This window comes from Culex pipiens, chromosome 3, assembly GCF_016801865.2.
Source record: "Culex pipiens pallens isolate TS chromosome 3, TS_CPP_V2, whole genome shotgun sequence".
In the NCBI taxonomy this organism is placed as follows: Eukaryota; Metazoa; Arthropoda; class Insecta; order Diptera; family Culicidae; genus Culex; species Culex pipiens.
The window spans coordinates 12,842,813-12,866,371 of NC_068939.1; the positions used below are offsets into that span (position 1 = coordinate 12,842,813).

General features: G+C 34.1%; 3 protein-coding genes across 4 annotated transcripts in view; 1 reads left to right on the forward strand and 2 right to left on the reverse strand.

Annotated features, from left to right (window-relative positions):
- LOC120432597 (RNA-binding protein 1) overlaps positions 1–23,559 on the reverse strand; it is a 454,616-nt gene that overhangs the window by 259,353 nt on the left and 171,704 nt on the right. The gene's annotated exons all lie outside the window — the stretch shown is intronic.
- Positions 2,800–3,795, reverse strand: LOC120423503 (uncharacterized). Its single transcript, XM_039587343.2, has 2 exons — positions 3,234–3,795; positions 2,800–2,858 (listed from the first exon to the last, which is right to left on the reverse strand). Exon 1 carries the CDS (start codon positions 3,763–3,765, stop codon positions 3,370–3,372), a length of 396 nt encoding a protein of 131 aa, XP_039443277.1. The 5' UTR covers positions 3,766–3,795; the 3' UTR covers positions 2,800–2,858; positions 3,234–3,369.
- LOC120423501 (succinate dehydrogenase [ubiquinone] iron-sulfur subunit, mitochondrial) lies at positions 4,170–11,062 on the forward strand. Its single transcript, XM_039587341.2, has 4 exons — positions 4,170–4,338; positions 4,592–4,702; positions 4,759–5,063; positions 10,469–11,062. The coding sequence occupies exons 1-4, from the start codon at positions 4,279–4,281 to the stop codon at positions 10,863–10,865; spliced, it is 873 nt and encodes a 290-aa protein (XP_039443275.1). The 5' UTR covers positions 4,170–4,278; the 3' UTR covers positions 10,866–11,062.

Here is a 23,559-nt window from a genome sequence, read left to right on the forward strand (position 1 = left end):
GAAAATTAACTTTTTTTCTAAAAACAGCATAAGTGTTGATGAAAAACTCAAATAATTTGGTATTTGCTAACTTGAATGCGACTGAAAATAACAAACGTTTAAATAATTTTGTATTCGTTGTAATAATTTTGAAAATCTAAAATTGATGATGATTGACGAGCGCAATGATGATTTGTATTCGTTTATAAAAAGCTAAAATGTTTTTTTATAATTTAAAAAAAAGTATCGTGACCTTTCTTGATACAATTTATTTGACATGATAGCTCTATCTATGGTCCATCGCAAAAGGTAGACATCTCAGTTTATTTCTAGGGTTTTTTTTTTTTTTTTGAATAGGTCCTATAAACATATGGAAGACAATAGTTTATAGGTCCTTTAAAAAATAACTCTAGATTTATTTTTTTGCATAAAAATAAAAAGCATCTCATCAGAAATGGTTAGGGCTAGTGATTTTTCGCGATTTCACGGAGGCCGCGTAATCCGTGAAATTCGCCCCTGTCCGTGAAATTTGGGAAATACCGTTTATTGCCACGAAATTTGAAATATTCAATTGATAAATCGCTACTCAGTGCATTCAAGCTTTATTTATTTTTTATTGAAACATTAAAAAAAATATTCAACTGGCATTTTAAAAGCAGTTTACAAATGAAAAAGTATTTTATATCAAATCTACAACTATTTTTTGAAGATAACGTTTATTAGAATATTCAACAAAATGCAGATAGTTACTTTATTCCACAAAATTCCAAATAGATTGTAAAAGAATATTAATCAACACTTTTTTGAAAAAAAAACGCAAAAAATAGTTTTTTTTTATTTTTTTCTAAAATTTATTTTAATAAGTCAACGACATAAAATAACGATGAACAAATTGCATTTAAATATTTTGAATGTAAATTATGTGTTTTAATTTAATGGATTAGTAAAAAAATACATATTAAAATCATATTTGTTAACCATTTTGCAATGTATTATATTTTTTCTTGAATTATATCAATAAATGTTATAACTTCTTTTAATGAAGTATTGCCTGAACTTTATAAAAATACTAAACATTTTCTTATTGCTGAAATTAAGGAAAGCAAAAAAATCTTTATTGCAATTTTTTTTAATGATTCTAGTTTTGATGAATTAGAGGTTCACGACGTGCTTCGTTTTGGAGGTTTTTAAGCTAATTAATTATATAAAAACTCAATAAAATGAAATCAGTTGAATCATAAATTCTTAAATATTATTTTTATTAGGTCCACAAATGTTAACATTAAGTGTATCCTTTTCACACCATATTTCTTTTCATATATTTCACCGCCTTCATCTAAAAAATAAGTCAATGTTCATTGGAGTAAGCGGGATACACTCAATGTTTACATTTGTTTGTAAGACCTAATAAAAAATCTAGAATTCAACTGACGGAAATTCTTCAAAATTTCCCAAGATTAATCCAATTCTAGTTTTTTCAAATAAGGCCGCTGCAAATATTTTTTGAAGCTTAGTCCCTCGGCTCTGACCAAGGTATATTAAAAATTAAAATTTGGATGAAAAAAGTGTTTCAAAATGCATATTACACGCGTACAGATGCTTTCCAATCATTAAATAAAAAAAAATAAAAAATAAATCATTAGTTTTCAAATATCGAATCATAAATTCTTAAAAAAAAATTTTATTAGGTCCACAAATGTAAACATTAAGTGTATCTCTTTCACACCTTATTTCTTTTCATATTGACGGCAATTTTTTTTCGCGAAAAAAAAACTTCGTTGGACTATTTTCAAAGGAGATCAAACATGCTAAACGTGAATTAAAACGCAGGAAAGTGCATTCTAACTGGTTTTTGGTTTATTAAACTTTAATTTTGATTAAAAAATTTAAGTTTTTAGATTTTTTTTGCCCACTGATTATTCAGGCCGACTTTGAAGGGGGGGGGGGGGGGGGGGGGATTGTGGGAGTGGGTTGACATAAACTTTGAAAAATATTTGATATCTGTTTGTCTGTGCTTCAACTTCGAATTTTGAAAATAATCCTTTTTATAAATCATGCAAAATTGTTTAAAAAAAAATCAAGACAAAGTGTGACATGGGGGGAAGGGGGTGGATAATTTTGGCTGATTTTAGCGTGACATACTTTATGGATGACGCCATTGTGTAATATTGGATTATTTTTTAAATTATGCGACTGAACTGAACAAACTAAAATTCAAGATTAAATTTTCAAAACAACCTATCCCTCATGGGTTTCCTATGCAGATAGGGCCTTTTGAAAATTTAATCGAGAATTCATCTTTAAAAGAAATTGAAAAAAAAAGTTAAAAGCGAGTTAAAAGTTATTTATTAAAACAGTCGACATTCACATCCAAACCCCCTTGCCCGAGTCGACAAACAAATGTGTTTTGCTCTACCTATAAAATGTCACTCCACCTTGAACCTCTCTCAGATAAACTTCCATCATCCTCTCTCTCTTTCCCTCGTTTGCAGCATGATGCGCGCGAAAACGAGAGCAAACGCACCGCATCACAACATGAAAACATAAACCGCGAGAGAGAGAGATCATTTTTTTTTTCGGGTTGAAACTGTTGCTGTTGTTGTTGTTGTTGCCAACGAGTGCATCCCCCCACGGACGGAACTGCATATTCCAGCAGTATTGGTGCCTGTGGACTTGTCGAGCTGGTTTCATTGAAATAGTCGTCCGGGATGAAGTGATGCGAGCAGATTTTTGCGTTGGTGAGTTTTCCATTCCAGCCGGAAAAGATCTTCCACTGCTCGCAGACCTCGGGCCGCTTGACTGTGGATAGCCGTGGAGACGTGCTGCCTCGACATTTCCGATAGCTGTTGCCACATCCTTCAACGGTGCAGTTCATGATCCTGACGCAAAGAGAAAAAATAAATAAATCAAATAAATTGGTAAGGAAAAGACATCCTTTTCTTATAATTTGTAATTCGCCTCTGCCTGCGACGCCATTTGTCCCGGTCGGCCGATTCGTTGGCCAACGAATTGGCTGAAACCACCCGACTAGACCCGACTTAGTTGTGCGAAAAGTCGGATTTTTTTTACGGGGTTCCAAAGCATAAGCCTACTACACTGGCTTCATAAATTTTTATGTGTTTCTATGATTTTTGGTGCATTTCCCTTGCGGTTCATTCTGCCCCCTCCCCTCCGACCCCCCCCCCCACCCTGCCCCTACCCATTCCTCAGTGAGGTGAGGAAGGCAAAAATCATATTTTGCCGCTCTTCCGTACCTGGATGTTGCTGTGCCGGGACCTCCGCCGTCCGCTCTTCACGGTCCTGTTGATTCCGACGCCGGTGGTCTCGAGTCCGGAACGAAGCGTGGTTCCAACGGACGGACGGTGGTGTGCCGGAACTTCTGCCGCCCGCTCACGTTGATTCCGACGCCGGTGGTCTCGAGTCCGGAACGAAGCGTGTTTCCGACGGACGGACGGTGGTGTGCCGGGACCTCTGCCGCCCGCTCTTCACGGTCCTGTTGATTCCGACGCCGGTTGTCTCGAGTCCGGAACGAAGCGTGTTTCCGCCGGACGGACGGTGGTGTGCCGGGACCTCTGCCGCCCGCTCTTCACGGTCCTGTTGATTCCGACGCCGGTGGTCTCGAGCCCGGAACGAAGCGTGGTTCCGACGGACGGACGGGACAGGTCTGGTTCGTGACGACGTGAAAAGCCTAGACAAACAAAAATCACTGTAATCTTCCGAGCAGCAAACGTCTTCGCTCCGTGCACCCTTGAGGATGTTTATCACCGGGCAGACAACAATCAACATCACATCTTCAAAACTAGCTAATTTTTACATACTTACCTTGTTCTCACAATGTTATAATAGATTTTTCACGGATGAAATTTAATTTTGTTGCAGAAGGCTTCTTTTCGCGCCGGAAACTTGGCGTGCTTTGAATTTTCCCCCCACACCCGTACACCCTAACCAAAAATCATGGATTCTCAGAGTAGGAATTTTTCAGTTCAACTCATATAACCATTTTTTGTTGATTTTTAACCCATACAATACCCCATCCAGTTTAGTCGTGCACTTTTGCGACTCGCGATGCCAGCACCACCTATATGTCGCTCCGTAATGTGTGACTGTGTGAGTGAGAATAAAGTTGGTGAAAAAACCCAACTTTATTCTCACGCACACAAGGAAGGCGGTGGTGGGCTGCTGCTGTCAAACCGAATTTCGCGATTTCGCGTGGTTGCGTATTTTGATTCGAACCGTTCCGTCGGGCTCGTAAAGTTCCGCTTGCTCTCGAGAGAAGGTGTATCGCTTATTTTTTCCGAAATGGCCATGGTGTCCACCGAGTTGAAGGCCCTGCTGGCCTGCCGCGGAACGTTTGGTCAGGTGAGGCTCATTATCCGCGGAACGATTATGTCACGGAAGAAAAAGTGGATTTTTGTTTCTAGAAGTTTGAAAGTGGAGATACATTTTTGTGTTATATAATAACACTGTTTTATTGCGTTTTTTGCAAGTTTGAATCGAATTTGGCACCGTGCCAACGAATCAAATCTGGTTGCTTTGTTTACAGATTGAATTTTGATCAATTTGTTGTTCTAATCAATGCTTGCTTTGATTCTAATCTGATATTTTCTTTTAGCTGAGAGCCATCCACCTGGCCGCTGCCAACAATGCCGCCGCGAAGAAGGTCAAGAAGTTCCAGATCTACCGCTGGAACCCGGACCAGCCCGAAACCAAGCCGTACAATCAGGTAACTTTGTACAAAAATCCAACAAGGCAGAATTAAATTCTAATTTACTCCTCCAGACGTACGAGGTCGATCTGAGCGCCTGCGGTCCAATGGTTCTGGATGCGCTGATCAAGATCAAGAACGAAATCGATCCGACGCTGACGTTCCGCCGGTCGTGCCGCGAGGGCATCTGCGGCTCGTGCGCGATGAACATTGGCGGAACGAACACGCTGGCCTGTATCAGCAAGATCGACACCGACAATCTGGACAAGCCGACCAAGATCTACCCGTTGCCGCACATGTACGTGGTGAAGGATCTGGTGCCGGACATGAACAACTTTTACAACCAGTACCGGTCGATCCAGCCGTGGCTGCAGCGCAAGTGAGTAATCGTTGTGGTTGCATCTAGTTTACTTCTCCAGGCGATGTGAAAAGGAAAACGATTGGAAACTCGGTATTTGGCCTGCTTGCTCGAAAACTACACAAGCTGAACGTGCATGTGGCCGCTATCCAGAAAGTTCGGTGTCCCGGTCATGGAAAGCGAGAATTCACGGTGGTGGTCCCCATGGCTAACACCTCATTTAAGTACCACATCTACTACAGAGGCGGTGAACAGACGATGTATGGAGTCGGATTCGAGGTGGTCTGGCTTTGCGTGTTGAGAATCAGGGGCAAATTCTTCGACTACAGACTGATCAACATATACGCACCGAAGATCGGCAAGCCCGATGACGAAAAAGATGCTTTCTATGAGCGTCTCGATAAGACCTATGGATGTTAGAAGGAAGGCCTTCTTCCAATCTGTAATAGGCAAGGAAAATTTAGGCTGTCGATCCTGTTGACGAAGTGAGGGGCACGTATGCTGCAAATTTGGACAAGGAATTCATCCTGCTTACGTAAGCCAATGGTTACATTTCTGGAGCAACATTTGACTGTTCTTCCGCAGGGTAAAACCCTGGAAAAACTTGGGATTTCTACTAACAAACTGGATTTTTTTAAAGTTGGGTCAAAATTCGAAAAACTTCCGAGCCTTTCTCTCAGAAAACAGCCGATTTCGTGCCTTTTTTTGTATTGTTTTGTTTGACTCAAACTTCATGCTGGCTTTCTTTATGACCAAATAAGCCATCCATTCAAGTCACCATAAAATTATGACAGCTGTTCATACAAAAATGGTACCTAAATATTCGAAAATCTGTTTCTTGTCTAAAATTCAAATATACCAATTTACAGTCATTGAAATCTATCAGAAATTGCGTTTTTAAGCATTTGAAGACAAACGAAACAAGGCTTGAGATTTTTTTTTACAAAATATTAATTTAATGAAGTTTTTTAAAAGTCTGTGCACCACAAAAAAATTTTGGTACAAGCTCAAAAGTCTGTCAAACACAGACAAATCTGAGCACAAATCATCCTTGCTTTTGAGGGAATTTTCTGATCGATTTGGTATCTTCGGCAAAGTTGTAGGAATTTATGGGAACTATGTATTTAGAAAAAAAGGTACACGGATTTTTTTGCCGTATTTTTAATAAACTTTTTTTTACTAAAAATCTACTTCCCATTTGAAAACCAAACTCTTTTGCTGATTATTTGGTTTTTACGTGCTTATGATTTTTATAATCTTAGAATTAATGCAAAGCTAAAATGGCCAGATGTGCTTATGTGTGCACAAAAAAAAGCGAAATTTAGAAAGCATTTTTACTTTTGTAAATCACAAAATATCGTTATTTTTAGAAAATACTAAAATTTCTATAATTTGCAATATGTATGGGTATTAAACGAAGCAATTCGTATGATACCAATATTGATTTTTTTTTAATTGAATACATTCGAAAAAATATGTTATAAAAATATTTTAACCAATACTTTGATATTTTGAAAACTAAAGATTTCAAAACAGGTTTAAAATGCATTTTAAAACACTTTTTTCATTAAAATGTTAAAACCATGGCTTGTAATTTCAATTTTTATATTTTTTTATTTGGTCCCTGGCCAGAGTTGAGGGACATAAACTTCAAAAAAATTTGCAACGGCCTAAGGTGAAAATTCATACAAAATTTCGTATCAATACCCATATTGCAATTTTGAAAATTTGAGTATTTTCGAAACAAAATACGGTATTTGGTGAACAATTTAAAGTATATATGTATTTTTGTGAATTTTAGTATTTTTCAAAAAGACTCTAATGATGTGAAAAAGAATAAAATATTTCGCTTCGTTTGATTGCAAATTATGAAAATTAGAGTACTTTCGAAAAAATACGGTATTTTGTGAACAATTTTAAGTATGTATACTTTGAAAATTTAACACGATTTGGTTGAATAAAGTCGAATTTAGAAAGATATTAAAAATGAGTTATCTTCCATTATCGCCGATAAGATTATCACCGATAGAATTATCTAAATAACGATAACGATAACCACTATCGTTATCATTAGACGATCATATTATCAATGATAAGCTTGATTTTGTGGAAATAAAAAAAAGCAATTTTCCATGCAAATTTGGCACTAATTTTTAAAAATGAGTAACTGCGACTATTTTCAAAATAGTTACCCAAAAATGGCTATAACCTGAAAACGGTGCACTTTATCAAAATTTCCCGAAGTATTTTTCGATTTTACATCGAAAATGAAGTTGAAAAATTTTTGCGACCAGTATTTCGATTTTTTGAAAAAAAAATCAGTATTGATTCAAAAATTCATAACTCGGTCAAAGATTTTTTGCACATTCTGGAAATTTCTGAAAAGTTGGCATTTGATGTCCCCTAAAACATATAAATATATATATATATATATATATATATATATATATATATATATATATATATATATATATATATATATTTTATATATATATATTATATATATATATATATATATATATATATATTATATATATATATATATATATATATTATATATATATATATATATATCTTTCTAATATATATATATATATATATATATATATATATATAAAATAGTGATTTGTTGCAAATCAAGTTTTAGTGACAAAAAGTGAAATAAAAAATCACCAAAAAAATGTTTACCGTGTATAATTTTTTTTTCACTGTAGTCTTTATCCACACGCAGAAAAATGTTTTGTAGAATCAGCCTGTACGAGGTTTGTTTCAACAAAAATTTTGTTGAATATAATCAACGCAGATTTTGCGTTGAAACAAACCTTGATTTTCTCAATTCTACAAAAATCTTTTGTTGTCAACAAAAATCCTGATTTTCAAATCAACAAAATGTTTTGTTGATTCAAATATGCCTTATTTTTCTGCGTGCATACCTACAACTTTGCCGAAGACACCAAATCGATCAAAAAATTTCTTCAAAAGACAGATTTTTGAATTTTCATAAATCATTTTTGTATGGACAGCTGGCAAATTTGCATGGAAAATTATATGGACAAACTAAAGATGCAAAATGGCTTCTTTGGGCATACCGAAGGCACCAGGAAAGTTTCAACCGGATTAAAAAAAATAATCGAATGACGGAAATCTCAGAGAATTGCTCATGTGAGCAATTCTCTACGAAATCGGCCGATTTCGACCATTTTTATTTTTTGTATTTTTTTTAATTAGCTCAAACTTTGTGGGGGCCTTCCCTATGACCAAAGAAGCTATACTTTTGAATTAATTCTCTGATCAATTTGGTGTCTTTGACAAAGTTGAGGACTATTCAGAAAAAAGGTGAACGGAAAAATAGTTTGCCGATGTTTTAATTAATTTTTTTTCATCAAAATTCAACTCCTCAAAATCTGTATTTTTTTACTTTCGAAATTTTTCGATATTTTTTAGGGTGTCAAAACCCCGCAACTTTTGAGCCACAGAAAAGTATGGTCAATAACTCTTCCGCCGAATTATGATTTCTTTTAAATGTTGATTTTTGCTATAAAATCGAAATTTCATACATACACATTTTTTGACATATTTTTTATGTAAATCGAAAAGTATTTTACAGATTTTTTGATAAAGTGCCTTGTTATCAAGATATAGTCATCGAAAATTTGATTTCAGCGAAATATTTGCAGTTTTACGTTTTTTTTAAATAATGACCATGAGTGACCAATTCTGCCTTTTTTTAAAGTTCAGAAAATTTTCCTATAAATTTGTCTAAGAGACATTGAAGATTGGACATCTGGTTGCTGAGATATAGCAGCTTGAATAAAAAGAAACAGGAAAATTTAAGTTTTCTGGGTCTCACACGAACAACCCACCATTTTCTAATGTCAATATCTCATCTAATGGTCCGATTTTCAATGTTAAAATATGAAACATTCGTGAAATTTTCCGATCTATTCGAAAACAATATTTTCATTTTTTGAAATCAATACTAACATTTCAAAAGGGCCAAACATTCAATTTTACGACCTTTTGAAACCTTTAGAAATGTTGGGTTTTTGTCCCCTAAAACATATACAAAATCTAGAAAATAAAAAAAAACGGAATTTTGGAAATTGAGTTTTTGTGAGAAAAGTTAATTGAAAAATCGGCATTTTTTTCCGTGAACCTATTTTTCTGAACAGTCCTCATCAATACCTTAAAAAACACAAAATTGATCAGAAAGTTCAGTCAGAAGTTAGATTTTCGAATATTTATGTACCATTTTAGTATGGACAGTTTCCAAAATTGTATGGAGACTTGTATGGGTGAACCCATGACACTAGATAGCTTCTTTGGCCCCCACAAAGTTTAAGCTAAATAAATTAATACAAAAAATTAAAATGGTCGGAGTCGGTCGATATCGTAGAGAATTGCTCAAATATCCTATGGCAGGACAGGCTGACGTGAGCTGGACGAAACAGTTAATTTAGTAACCAGAGTTTTCATAATATTAATTATTAAATTCCTGAACAATCGCACTTTTGGCTTTCATTTGACATTTTGTAGCAGAATGCAGACAGGCAGAAAAAAAACTCCGAAATTTAAAATCACTCAAAAACACATTACCTATTGTCTGCAAAAAAGAAGAAGCCAGCATTGTATAAAAGTAACTGTGGATTCGTTAGCGCACTATAGTTAACCATTTGAGGTGAAATGAATACGATCTGGAAAGTCAGCAGCATCCTCATTCAACTGTCCCTCGTGGTACCGTTTGCTAAGTGTACTCTGGTCCAGTTCCGTACGCCAGCTGCGGAGAACGATGCAAGTCTAGCTGCTGGAGAAACCTCCAACGACGCCGTCGACGGCCGTCCTGTATCGTATTTCTATACCGATGTGTACGGAGGAAAGCTGCATTCACTACAAGTTGCGCTTCCCGAGCTGCTGAGGGTTTATCCCTGCCTTATGATGGAACCTGCCTACTCGTTGGTACAGGACCGAATGACAATCTACGGAACGTGCGACTACGAGAAGATGTTTCGACTGGAGCTGAATCGCACGGGGGGTCGCTGGAACGCAACGGCCCAGCTATCGGCTGCAAATTGTCGGAAAGAGTTGGTTGAGGATTTCGTCCTGGAATGGCACGGGAGGAACCACACGGTCTCTGCAAAATCTTTGGATGTTGAAAAATCTTCGCTTACGGTGCATCTTTTGCTGTGCAAGCGTGGGATGAGCCACGCGCTGGTACGAGAAATTTATCCGGTTTTGGACATTTCGTTCGGTAAAGTTCGTGACGAGAACTGCCAGTGCTTGAGTGGAGCAGAATTTGCGTATCGTGAGACGTGGGACCAATTATGCCTTTAGTTTTCAACAATAAATAGAAAAATATTATCTAAATTATCGTAATTATTTTCAAAACATTTAAACAAATTTCCGTTTTTCCTTCCGCCTCTCTTCAGGAACGAGACCGGCGAGAAGAAGGGCGACGCCCAGTACCTCCAATCGGTGGACGACCGCGCCAAGCTGGACGGGCTGTACGAGTGCATCCTGTGCGCGTGCTGCTCGACGTCGTGCCCGTCGTACTGGTGGAACGGCGACAAGTACCTGGGGCCGGCCGTCCTGATGCAGGCGTACCGCTGGATCATCGACTCCCGTGACGAGTCGACCGCGGCCCGGCTGGACAAGCTGAAGGACCCGTTCAGCGTGTACCGGTGCCACACGATCATGAACTGCACCCGGACCTGCCCGAAGGGCCTCAACCCGGGCAAGGCCATCGCCGAGATCAAGAAGCTGCTGTCCGGCATCGCCAAGAAGGACGCCCCCGGCCTGGAGACGGCCGCCCTGCACAGCAAGTAAGCAAAGGTTTGAATAGTGGTTGCTTTAAAGGACGATCTACCCTGCTGGGAAAGTTAGCTGGATTTAAGAATCGATCGGCGGTGGGTACACAAAATCTTAACTTATTTATGTTCCATGTGACAATTTTCTGAAAATTGTGTGAAATAATAACATGTAATTACTAGTTGCAGAAAAATAAAAACGATTTCTGCTTGAGACTAAATTTGCTTTTCTATTGGAATTTGAAAGAAATATTTCCACAAAAATACATAAATACAAAAATACAAAAATACAAAAATACAAATATACAATAATACAAATATACAAAAATACAAACATACAAAAATACAAAAATACAAAAATACAAAAATACAAAAAAACAAAAAATGTTGAAAAAAGTGGTTTTTCGATAGTGGGACTCTAACTGTTTTCTATTCAGAGTTATGAGAATTTCCGTAAAAAAATCGAAGCAAAAAATGTTTGCGCGTAGTGGATCCTTAAATATTATTGTTGAACAAGTATAATTTTTTTTAATGCCTTAAATCGGGGTGATATAATTGATATGATTTTAATTTATTTTTTTAAATATTGAATTTTCTCATGATTTATATGTTTAAAGTGTGTACTGAGCTTGATCACACAATGTCCATGTACGTCTTCTCAAATAAATTCAAAAGAGCTTTAAAAAATAGTTACTTTGAAAATTGTTTATTTCAAAACCAGGGTATCTTTGATAGTTACTGTGTTTCTTTAAAATTCCAGCCTAAAAGTATGCAAAATGGTTTTATATGTCAATTCGATCGTGAAGGCAAACTTTCTTTTAATATTTCATTAAAAAAAGGACAATTAAAAATTAGTGTAGCTAGCTTATAAACTAAAAAAATGAATGTAAATTTAAAGTAGTTAAATGAATAGTTCCAATTTTTCAAACAACAAAATTCAAATTTACTTAGAAAATTGTTGTGCTGAAAATGCGTTTAAATCTGAAGATATTTTTTATTTTTGTTTCAATAACGCTGAAAACATGTAACATAGAACAACGAACACTTATCTACCAAGCTTAGTATGGTTCTATACCACTCTTTTTGTATAAATAATTCGTATTTATCATTTTGCAAAACACCCCGAACATAAATGTCACCCCGGTTTACAGGATTCGCGCAAGTGTGAACTGAAATGTGAGTGATGTGATTAATTCATGTTTTAAAATATTTTAAATACAGATTAGGTGTCGGAGTCGGAGTCGGAGCCGGAGTCAACAAGTTGTGGAAAGCTGGAGTCGGAGTCGGAGTCGGCTTAACTCAGAAAGCCGGAGTCGGAGTCGGAGTCGCTTGAAATATGACCCGACTCCGCAGCCCTGAATACAACAATACAAAAATTCAGAAATTCAAAAAAATACACGGATCGAAAAAATCACGCCACTTTTATGAGATTTTCTGATTTTTAAGTTTAAAAGTCAAATTTGAAGGTGAGCCCACGATTTTTTACTGTTAAACTTTTTTGCGAAGATGGCCTAATATGTTACAAAAAGACTCACGAAAAATGCAAGATGGAGCAACTCACCTTAAAAACAATACGAAATCATTGACTGAAAATGTTTTTTTGACAAGTTCTCCTTTCGTCAAAATTTTCAAAAACCGAGTACGGGAATAGATTTTCCAGACAATTTTACATAAAAGTTTCCATATTTACCACTGTCTTAAACCCAATCCTTGTAAAGTTACAGCGATTTAAAAAAAAATAATGTAAAGAATAGGTTTTGGTGATGGTTTTGGGCATTTTATATATGACAGACTTAATTTTTCAGTCACGACAATATTTTTACCGGAAAGCTCGTCCAATTTCCCATAAGATTGTCCTTGACCACATTTCAATTGGAAATATGGGCTTATAGATATAAGCTAATAACATTGCTCATAATTGATAACAGAATATTTTTTTCAGTGTAGTTCAGTGGATGGTAGTAACCTGGATAGTAAATTAGCTTTTATCATCAAAAAACTAGTTATTTTGAAAAGTGGTTAAAGACAAACTTATGGAAAATTTTACGAGCATTCTGGTAAAATATTTTCGAGACAGAAAAATACGCCAAAAACCATCAGAAAACATATTTTTTCATCATTTTTTTAAACCTCTGTAACATCACAACGATTGGACTAAGGACAATGGTCAATATAGAGACTTTTATGTAAAATTGTCTGGAAAATCGATTCTCGTATTTGGTTTTTAAATATTTTGACGTTTAGAGCACTTTAAAAAACAGTATTAGCAAATTTTTGTGTTTTTTTTATGGGAGTTGCTTCATGCTATTTTTTTCCTGAGTCATAAAAGTGGCGTATTTTTTTCTTTCAGTGTATTTTTTTCGGAATGTCCTACAAGTTTGTCTTTGACCACTTTTGATACGATGCAACGGCTTCGAAATGCAACGATATTAAAATTCCTAATTACAAACATATTGAAAATACTTACGCCCTTCTTAAATGTCATTATCGAGTGAAACTGGATCCTTATACACAAACTTGGCTTACCTAAAAAGTTTCATTGAAATCAGAGAGGGACCAAAACAAATGGAATTGCTCAAATACAAAAAAAAGAATTACCATAATACAAAAATTCAAAAATTCAAAAATACAAGACAAAAAAGACAAAAAAGACAAAAAAGCCAAAAAAAGACAAAAAAGACAAAAAAGACAAAAAAGACAAAAAAGACAAAAAAGACAAAAAAGACAAAAAAGACAAAAAAAACAAAAAAGACAAAAAAGACAAAAAAGACAAAGAAGACAAAAAAGACAAAAAAGACAAAAAAGACAAAAAAGACAAAAAAGACAAAAAAGACAAAAAAGACAAAAAAGACAAAAAAGACAAAAAAGACAAAAAAGACAAAAAAGACAAAAAAGACAAAAAAGACAAAAAAGACAAAAATGACAAAAAAGACAAAAAAGACAAAAAAGACAAAAAAGACAAAAAAGACAAAAAATACAAAAAAGACAAAAATGACAAAAATGACAAAAATGACAAAAAAGACAAAAAAGACAAAAAAGACAAAAAAGACAAAAAAGACAAAAAAGACAAAAAAGACAAAAAAGACAAAAAAGACAAAAAAGACAAAAAAGACAAAAAAGACAAAAAAGACAAAAAAGACAAAAAAGACAAAAAAGACAAAAAAGACAAAAAAGACAAAAAAGACGAAAAAGACAAAAAAGACAAAAAAACAAAAAAGACAAAAAAGACAAAAAAGACAAAAAAGACAAAAAAGACAAAAAAGACAAAAAGACAAAAAAGACAAAAAAGACAAAAAAGACAAAAAAGACAAAAAAGACAAAAAAGACAGAAAAGACAAAAAAGACAAAAAAGACAAAAAAGACAAAAAAGACAAAAAAGACAAAAAAGACAAAAAAGACAAAAAAGACAAAAAAGACAAAAAAGACAAAAAAGACAAAAAAGACAAAAAAGACAAAAAATACAAAAAAGACAAAAAAGACAAAAAAGACAAAAAAGACAAAAAAGACAAAAAAGACAAAAAAGACAAAAAAGACAAAAAAGACAAAAAAGACAAAAAAGACAAAAAAGACAAAAAAGACAAAAAAGACAAAAAAGACGAAAAAGACAAAAAAGACAAAAAAACAAAAAAGACAAAAAAGACAAAAAAGACAAAAAAGACAAAAAAGACAAAAAAGACAAAAAGACAAAAAAGACAAAAAAGACAAAAAAGACAAAAAAGACAAAAAAGACAAAAAAGACAGAAAAGACAAAAAAGACAAAAAAGACGAAAAAGACTAAAAAGACTAAAAAGACTAAAAAGACTAAAAAGACTAAAAAGACTAAAAAGACTAAAAAGACTAAAAAGACTAAAAAGACTAAAAGGACTAAAAAGACTAAAAGGACTAAAAAGACAAAAAAGATTTTTTTTTCATAAAATTATTTTTACTACGTCCTTTTCGGTTCTGGGACCAGGTTAGGACCGATACGGCGACTAAAAAGATTGAAAAGACTTAAATCTGGAATTTCTTTCGGTAAACAAACAATTTGAGTTGAAAAGTGAAAATATTTGAAACATTCTTTATTTTTATCTCACGTAATTTTGATCGATCATCAGTTCGACTCGAATACTCTCAACAATCATCAGCGCACCGCAACAGTTTGCTTAAACTCTTTCTCTCTGTTACTCTCTTGCTTAAACGTTCTACATATTTGTTTTCCATAGCTAGAAGGAGGAAGAGGAGATAAGTGTTTGCGTTTTTTTTTCCAGGAGTATATATTTTAATATGTATAAGTTAGGATACCGTTTGTTTTTCTTTTCTTTCTGCTTTCATCAACACTATTAGAGAGTTTTCTTCTAAATATAACGTCAGTTAGGTTAGGTTTCTCTTCTGTTACACCTTGTTTGCTTCTTTTGTTGTTTTCTCTTTAAAGTGATAGAAAAATACGATTGTATGCTTCTTATGATTTTCGCTCGCTTTTCTTTTTCCCTTGCTCGCAACCCCGCAATCCAAAATCTACTAATTACATCACACACAGACAGACGTGTACAGGGGACATGTCCCAACAACGTTCAATAGACTCTCTAAACTACTGTGACCATTCGCGTTAAAAAAGTGTGAGTCTACGTTTACCTTTTTTTCAGTTATAATCCTACCAGGAGCAAAGAGAATTTGATAATTTTTCAGTTTTCTTTTTAGGTTTAGAATTTTTCTTACAACGTTTTTCCTCCGTTCTTTTGCTACAGTTACTTTGTTTTAAACTTTATGGGAAGGGACCATCCATAAATCACGTGGACACTTTTTTTGGAATCTCAACCCTCCCACCCCTCGTGGACAATTGTCCATACAAAAAAAAACTTTTTTGTATGGATCGTGGACAATCGCCTTATTACCCCCCCTTAAGTGTCCACGTGGTTTATGGATGGTCCCGAAACAGCTTAACTAACACGACGTGTGACGTTTTCTTCTTTTGTACAGAGTGAGATGATTTGTTTGTAAATTTTCAAAACAGCAAATAAAAATCGACGGAAAAGTTAGTTTGGTGGAAGCTTGCCCGGCTCTCTGCTTTGACCTAACTTTACAAGACAACACCAGCTTGCCTTTCGATAAGATCATCTCTGTTTGTTTTTTTAATCATCTTCTTTAAATTGGAGTTTTTCTTACAGTTTTCATTTTTGCATATGATTTTTTTTTCAATGGTTTTCCATTGCAGAGTCGAACAAAGTTTACTTTTCACTCTCAAAAAACGATAACAATACAGGACTCGAAAAGTTGGTTAAGGTATAGATCGCTATATACGGACCAATAATGTAGTGTTTGTGTGTGTGTTTCTGCTTTCAAGTGTGGATTTAAGGTGAAACTCTTTGGTTGCAAGTTCTATCGGGGTGCTGCTTTTGGCGGATTGTCTTGACGGAGATAATCTACGACGGTGGTTTGGGGTGGGTCGTGACAGCCAGCTGTCACAAAGAGGCGCGGTTTTACGCTGTTTAGTATGAGCTTATGGAATGATGGTGGTATTTTGAGATGAATCTATTGATTTATTTGTGAGACTGACGAGAAATATTTGCATTTTTGGGAATTGAACTTGTTTAAATATTGGAATTTTGGATTGAATAAAAACATAATAAACTCAACCCCCGGTGGTTGGTCACATTTTCGTTTGACACTTTTTAGTTTGTACCCCGTTGGTTTGACAAAGTCGAACTAACTAATAAGTGACGAACTTTCACTTTTCACACGGGATTCACAGTGAACCCGTTGGTTTGACACTAATTAGTTCAAACCATCGGGGTTTCAGAAAATTTAAATTTCAAAAACCATTTATGTAAAAAACTCAGACATGAGTAGTTCTCTACATTTCGCATTATTTTTTTTTTGCGATTTTTAAATGTGCAATTTTTGATTTGGATGAAACTTTGTCCATGCATACCGTATGTCAAAAGAAGTCATTTTCATCATTAGTTTTTCCATACAGGGTCTACATACAATTTTGGGGGCTGGTCATACAAAATGGGTATCAGTGTTGCAAATGAGTGAAAAAAAGCTATCATTTGATTATCTTTGCACCAAAATCATCGGAGAGTATAGCGACCGTCACTACAGCTTGTGAGATCTCTTCTCGTGATTCCCAGCGATGGCATTCTCTCTCTCTATCACTCCTCCCCTTTTCCTCTACTATGTGATCTCACCACTGAGTCTCTCATTCTCTCCGAAAACCGCAATGAAAGAACGCGAGACGGCGATTGGGAGCAGACCACGCATGGCTTCCCGCTAAACTGCGCTTGCGAAATTGGTTTTTTGGCGGCTTTTGTGGTTAAATGCCGTTACGGTTGGATGATCGTGCAAGCGGGAATGAGAGAGATAAAGAAGAATGACAAACGCGAGTGTGTAAACACAAACCCGTGTTCGGCTATATTCAACACGGAAAGAAGAGCAGTTGTATTTAGGCCATGAGTATTCAGAGAGAGCTGATGGTTTGATGTTTTAACAACACTGATGCGTACCGTAATCTGGGGTGAATCGGGACTACAGTCTGAATAGGGACAGCAGTTTTTAGAGCACTTAAAGCTTTTAAATTTGGAAATGGATGTACACATTTTGTTGGCCAGAGTCTGTTCTAACCGAAACCAACCAGAAAAATCAAAATATTGTGCTCCAACATGGTTAAAAATGCTGTCCCAATTCGCCCCATGTGTCCCGATTGACCCCAGTTTACGGTAAGTATTTGTATGAAATTCTGTATCTTGACAAGGGATCTTCAGATCGATTTCACGGAAGTTTCACGGAAAAAAAAACTCTATTTTGATTTAACTTTTGATGACTAAAAGTTAAATTCCTTAAATACGTAGTTCTTAATTTTCGATTTTTTTTAAATATGTTTTAGGAGACTAAAACAGACATCTTTCGAGCCATAGTGCTTGATGGTGCAAAAAATTGTTTTTTGGAAAATATCGAAAATGTAGACAAAAACATTATGTAAACTAATTTTTAAAGCAAGGTCGAATTTGCAAAGTACTTTAAATTTTTTAAATAAAATGTACCATTTCAAGTTATAGATACTTATAGGTGTAAATTTTCGATTTTTTATGTTTTTCGAGTTTTAAAATTAATTCTTTAAAGAAAAAGACCTTTGAAAAAAATATATTTTTAAAAAGCTGACACAATTTTCTGTAATTTTCTCTCCGCAAAATTGAAAACCGGTTAGTTAAATTCTGTGATACAGCCTCACAAAGATTTCGAATCGATGAAAATGAATTTTTCGGAGTGTCACCTTATTAGCCTGCAATTTTCAACTGACGATATCTCAGAAACTATTGGTCCGATTTTCTATGTTAGAAATAATTTAAACTTTTGCAAAATTTTCTCTTGCTATCAATAAAAATATTTAATATTTTTTTAGTTTGGTCTTAAATAAGAAATAAAGAAAATTATCTGTTTTTAGACCTTTTCATAAGTTAAGCTTGATTTTAAAAAAAGTTTAAATTTTTAATACTCATATGATCGCCCCTAAAATCAGGGGGCCAAAAAAACTAAAAAAAATATTGAAAAATTTGAGAAATTTTATTTACTGAAACAATTTTAAATACATTTTCTGTGTTGATAATTATATAAAGCATGTTTGAACTTGTTGAAAAAAAGAGATTTTTAGTACCACAAAGGTTGTTTTTCCTTAAAAAAATGTTTTGTCAATACTTACACGTTTTGAAAACATATGATTGCAAAACAGCTGGACTGCTGTAAAAAGCATTTTGAAGCAGTTTTTTCATTCAAATCTTGGAACCATGGCTTGTAATTACATTTTTTTTGTCCCATTCGAGGACTTTGTTCAGAGTCGAGGAACTTTAGCTTCAACAAATATTTGCAACGGCCTTATTTCTTAAATTCAGAACATAGCTGAAATATAATTTAAAAAAAAATCGAGGATTATTTCAAAACTTTTTTTAAAATCACTTTTTTTGCACTGTTGTCCCATTTAAACATTTTTTTTCATAACTTATTTTTATTAGGTCCTTTTAGGTGCTAGGGTATTTTAACCATAAGTGGACCCCCTAGTAGAGCCGAAGCACATTTTTCACCAATTTTCAATATTTTAAGCACTTTTTCATAACTCTTTGTACAAAACAATGAAATCTGAAGTCTTTTGAACAATTTTGACTATTTGTTTCATCAGTTATTTGTTTTTGAGCAGAAACATAGCCATTTGAAAAAAAAAAGTTTTTTTGCCTTGTTATGGACCCCCTTTTCCTATAGTGGACCCGGGTCCATAATCCGATTGTGGACCCGGGTCCACTATAGAGCAATTCCATGCCAAATAGGGAATCGGTTGTACCCGACCCTCTCCGATTTCAATGAAACTTTGTAGACATGTTATCCTTCGCTTATATAAGCCATTTTTGTGTATATGGAGCCAGTTCCACTCGATAATGACATTTGAGAAGGGCGTAAGTGTTTTAAATATTTTTGTAATTCGGAATTTAAATATTTCTGTATCTCGAAGCCGTTGCATCGTATCAAAAAGTGGTCAAAGACAAACTTGTAGGAAATTTGACGGGCTTTTCGATAAAAATACACTGAAATAAAAAAACACTCAACTTTTATGAGATTTTTTGATTTTTAAGTTTAAAAGTCAAATTTGAGGGGGAGCCCACGATTTTTTTTCGTTCAAAATTTTTGTGAAGATAGCCTAAGATGTTACAAAAAGACTCACGAAAAATGCAGGATGGAGCAACTCACCTAAAAAAATACAAAAATCATTTACTGAAACTGTTTTTTTGAAAAGTGCTCTAAACGTCAAAATTTTTAAAAACCGAATGCGGGAATCGATTCTCCAGACAATTTTACATAAAAGTCTCCATATTGACTACTGTCCTAAGTCTAATCCTTGTGAAGTTACAGCGGTTTTTAAAATAAATATGTTAAAAAAATAGGTTTTTTGGTGATTTTTGGCAATTTCTATATGACAGACTTGATTTTTCAGTCTCGTAAATATTTTTACCGGAAAGCTCGTCCAATTTCCCATAAGTTTGTCTTTGACCACATTTCGATTGGATGTATGGGCTTACAGATATAAGCTAATTTACTATCCAGGTTACTATACTACACTGAAAAAATATGATGTTTTCAGTTATGAGCAATGTAATTAGCTTATATCTGTAAGCCCATACATCCAATTGAAATGTGGTCAAAGACAAACTTATGGGAAATTGGACGAGCTTTCCGGTAAAAATATTTACGAGACTGAAAAATCAAGTCTGTCATATAGAAATTGCCAAAAATCATCAAAAAACCTATTTTTTCAACATATTTATTTTAAAAACCGCTGTAACTTCACAAGGATTGGACTTAGGACAGTAGTCAATATGGAGACTTTTATGTAAAATTGTCTGGAGAATCGATTCCCGCATTCGGTTTTTGAAAATTTTGACGTTTAGAGCGCTTTTCAAAAAAACAGTTTCAGTAAATGATTTTTGTATTTTTTTAGGTGAGTTGCTCCATCCTGCATTTTTCGTGAGTCTTTTTGTAACATCTTAGGCTATCTTCACAAAAATTTTGAACGAAAAAAAATCGTGGGCTCCCCCTCAAATTTGACTTTTAAACTTAAAAATCAAAAAATCTCATAAAAGTTGAGTGTTTTTTTCTTTCAGTGTATTTTTATCGAAAAGCCCGTCAAATTTCCTACAAGTTTGTCTTTGACCACTTTTTGATACGATGCAACGGCTTCGAGATAAAGAAATATTTAAATTCCGAATTACAAAAATATTTAAAAAACTTACGCCCTTCTCAAATGTCATTATCGTGTGGAACTGGCTCCATATACACAAAAATGGCTTATATAAGCGTAGGATAACATGTCTACAAAGTTTCATTGAAATCGGAGAGGGTCGAGAAAAAAGTACCTGAAAAATTCCTGTTTTGGGCTGGAATTGCTCTATAGGCAAACTGTTATTTTGATATAAAATTCAACCGATATTTGATGTTTTGATGTATGGTGTAGGTCTAATGATAGATATAATGAATAAAGATGGATTTTGCTCACTTTTCATTGTAAACAAATATGTTTTGTTAACAAATTTGGCTTCAAACAACAAAAAACCTAAAAGACATTTAAACACATTTATTTCCGAAAAAGATCAGAGAAAACGTTTCAAAAACCACTATAAACATAAAAATAATTAAAAAAAAGTAATCTTTATGCAATTTTTTCCATATTTATTACATAAATGGTTGATCGAAACTAAACAACAGATTTGTTTACAGTTGCTGATAAAACCACGCATGTTTATTTAAAAAAAAATGTTTTGTTATTGATTTATTATTATAAAAAAATCATTTCAAACTGCAATTATGATGCTTCAGTTAAGTACAATTAACTATAGTTTTGATTAATTATAAATTCTTACGGCTTCAGCATTTTTAGTACTTTTAACATGAAAACAGCTATATTTATACTCATAATTGAAAAAATATGCTTTTAGGTTGATAACAACAAGCATTTATTGTATGTTTAAGAGAAACTTTTGCTTGAATACACAGTTTTCTTCATTTTTGAAGGTTAAATTAACAGGGGTCCACTTTTGGAAAAGTTTGGATTTCGTTGTCCTATATTGGACCCCCCTTGTTTTTGCTCGAAAATGGCAGTTCTTTGCTTCATTTTAGTAAAGTCCTTAAACTTACATTATTTCGACTTGCTGAAGTTAAATAATCAGTCAAAAAATGATTGGATGGTTAATTCAATCATAAAATATAAATGCAGTTTTGTTGTGAAAATGCTAGTGGCCATGGCTGATTTCAGATGTCGAACTCAAAACACTTATTTTGGTGAAAAGGACAATTCAATGTCAGTCAACATTGTTTTATATGATGCTGAACATGCCAAATAAATGATTTGTAGACAACAACACGCTTGAAATTGTGATTTTATTGAATTTTTCATCAAAAACCCTTCAGAGGGTCCACTATAGGAAAGGGGTCCACTAATGGATAACGTACCCTATGACCAGGTTAGGACCGAGGATCAAACCATTTAAACAAAAAAATTAAATTGAAAATTATTGTAAAACAAATATATGGGGTTTTTTTTCCGTGTACTCATTTGTTTCGAAAACGTCCTAATCTTAACCAGCAACTTTGCCGAAGATATCTAATCGATCAGAAAATTCCTTCCCACGATAGACAGATTTTGGAACGTTTTAAATATGTCTTATTTGGACATAAGGGATCGATTGACGAAGGCCAAAAAAATGCTCTAATAGTCACGTATTTCATAAAAATATTTCTTATAAATTATAGGTAAATTATAAATATCATGTTTAAAAAAATACAATAAAATTGTAATTTGTATATTTTTTTTTCTAAATTGCAAAAATATTTTTACATTTTCATCTAAGAACCGATTTGATCAACGAATTCATGATAAAAATTGGCGATATTTATTTCGGTGGTCGAAAATGTCGAAAATCAAGCCGAAAAATTGGGACCATTCCTTACAAATATTCCTCGTTAGTTTCGCATTGTTTTGTTTTAATGTAAATCACACGTAAATTACACTACCAGTGACTACATTTTTTGCATGATTTCTGCGACAAACAGAGATGCTAGATGTATTTGTATATTTTGGTGAGCCATTGTTTCTTTCATTTCTAATTTTATTACGCGAAGAATGACATCGATTTGATCGACAAAATACGGACTGATTGACATGTGCATTTCTTGTGTCTGAATTTTTAGCTTGTTATTATTTTTTTTTGTTCTGGCCGTTGTAGCTGTGTTTTACTTAACAGTTGACTTAAACATTGATTTTTTTTTGTTTACTCTGATATCACTAACATCACGTCACTACTAAAGGTAATTTCCTTCAGTTTATTATTTATACTCTCTCTCGCTTGCTTCTCCTTTCTTCCAGCAATATCTCTATAAATACTCGTCTTCAACATCTTACAGCGCTAAACATTTCAACAATTACTTGCAGGAGAAGATTCTTTGATTTCACAATAACTCTTTACTCTGTGTTACTATCACGATTTCGGAGAAGCCCGTTCGCTGTCGCCTTTTTGCTCTATTCTATAGAAAAAACGGTTTTTTTGTGTTACTCTATTTGGTTGTTTTTCATAACTTCTGTATGGAAAGATTTGGAGAAAGATCGCAAGATATGAACGTGTGGCTTTAAAACTGGTTGTCAAAGTGGTTGAAAAACGAGAACATTCAAAAGTGCGGATTTAGAAATTTAGCCTAGAAAAATCGACTCGTCTACAGTAGAGAACTTGGCCACGGTTTTTTTTTTTACTTTTATTTCTCTCTAATTGTTACAAACACACGGCGTTACACGACGGTCACAGTTACGTTTACATCTTTTGTTTTCTAAATGCTGCGCTTTTGCTGCCGAGAAGATTGTCTGCTAATCACATTGATATTTTTTTTCTTGTTTTTAGTTTCTTGGATTTATGTTTTATTTGTTTGATGATTTTGCATTTGCTTGTAAAGGTTAGGAAGGGAAAAACGGTGTAGGAAAGCCTTCAAGTCACTTTGGACCAGCCAAAGGTTGAATTGCTTTATACGGTCTAACTTAAGATTGCCTATTCTGAACTTTTAAAATGTATCCCAAAATGGTTTTCCCTATGTATTCAATAATCAATCTAGAAAGATATCGTTTTTCAGTCATTTCTGAAGAAATTTTTGACAATAAATTTCCAAACTTTTATTTTCTTTATTGCTTCGATATTATAAATGTGTTCAAT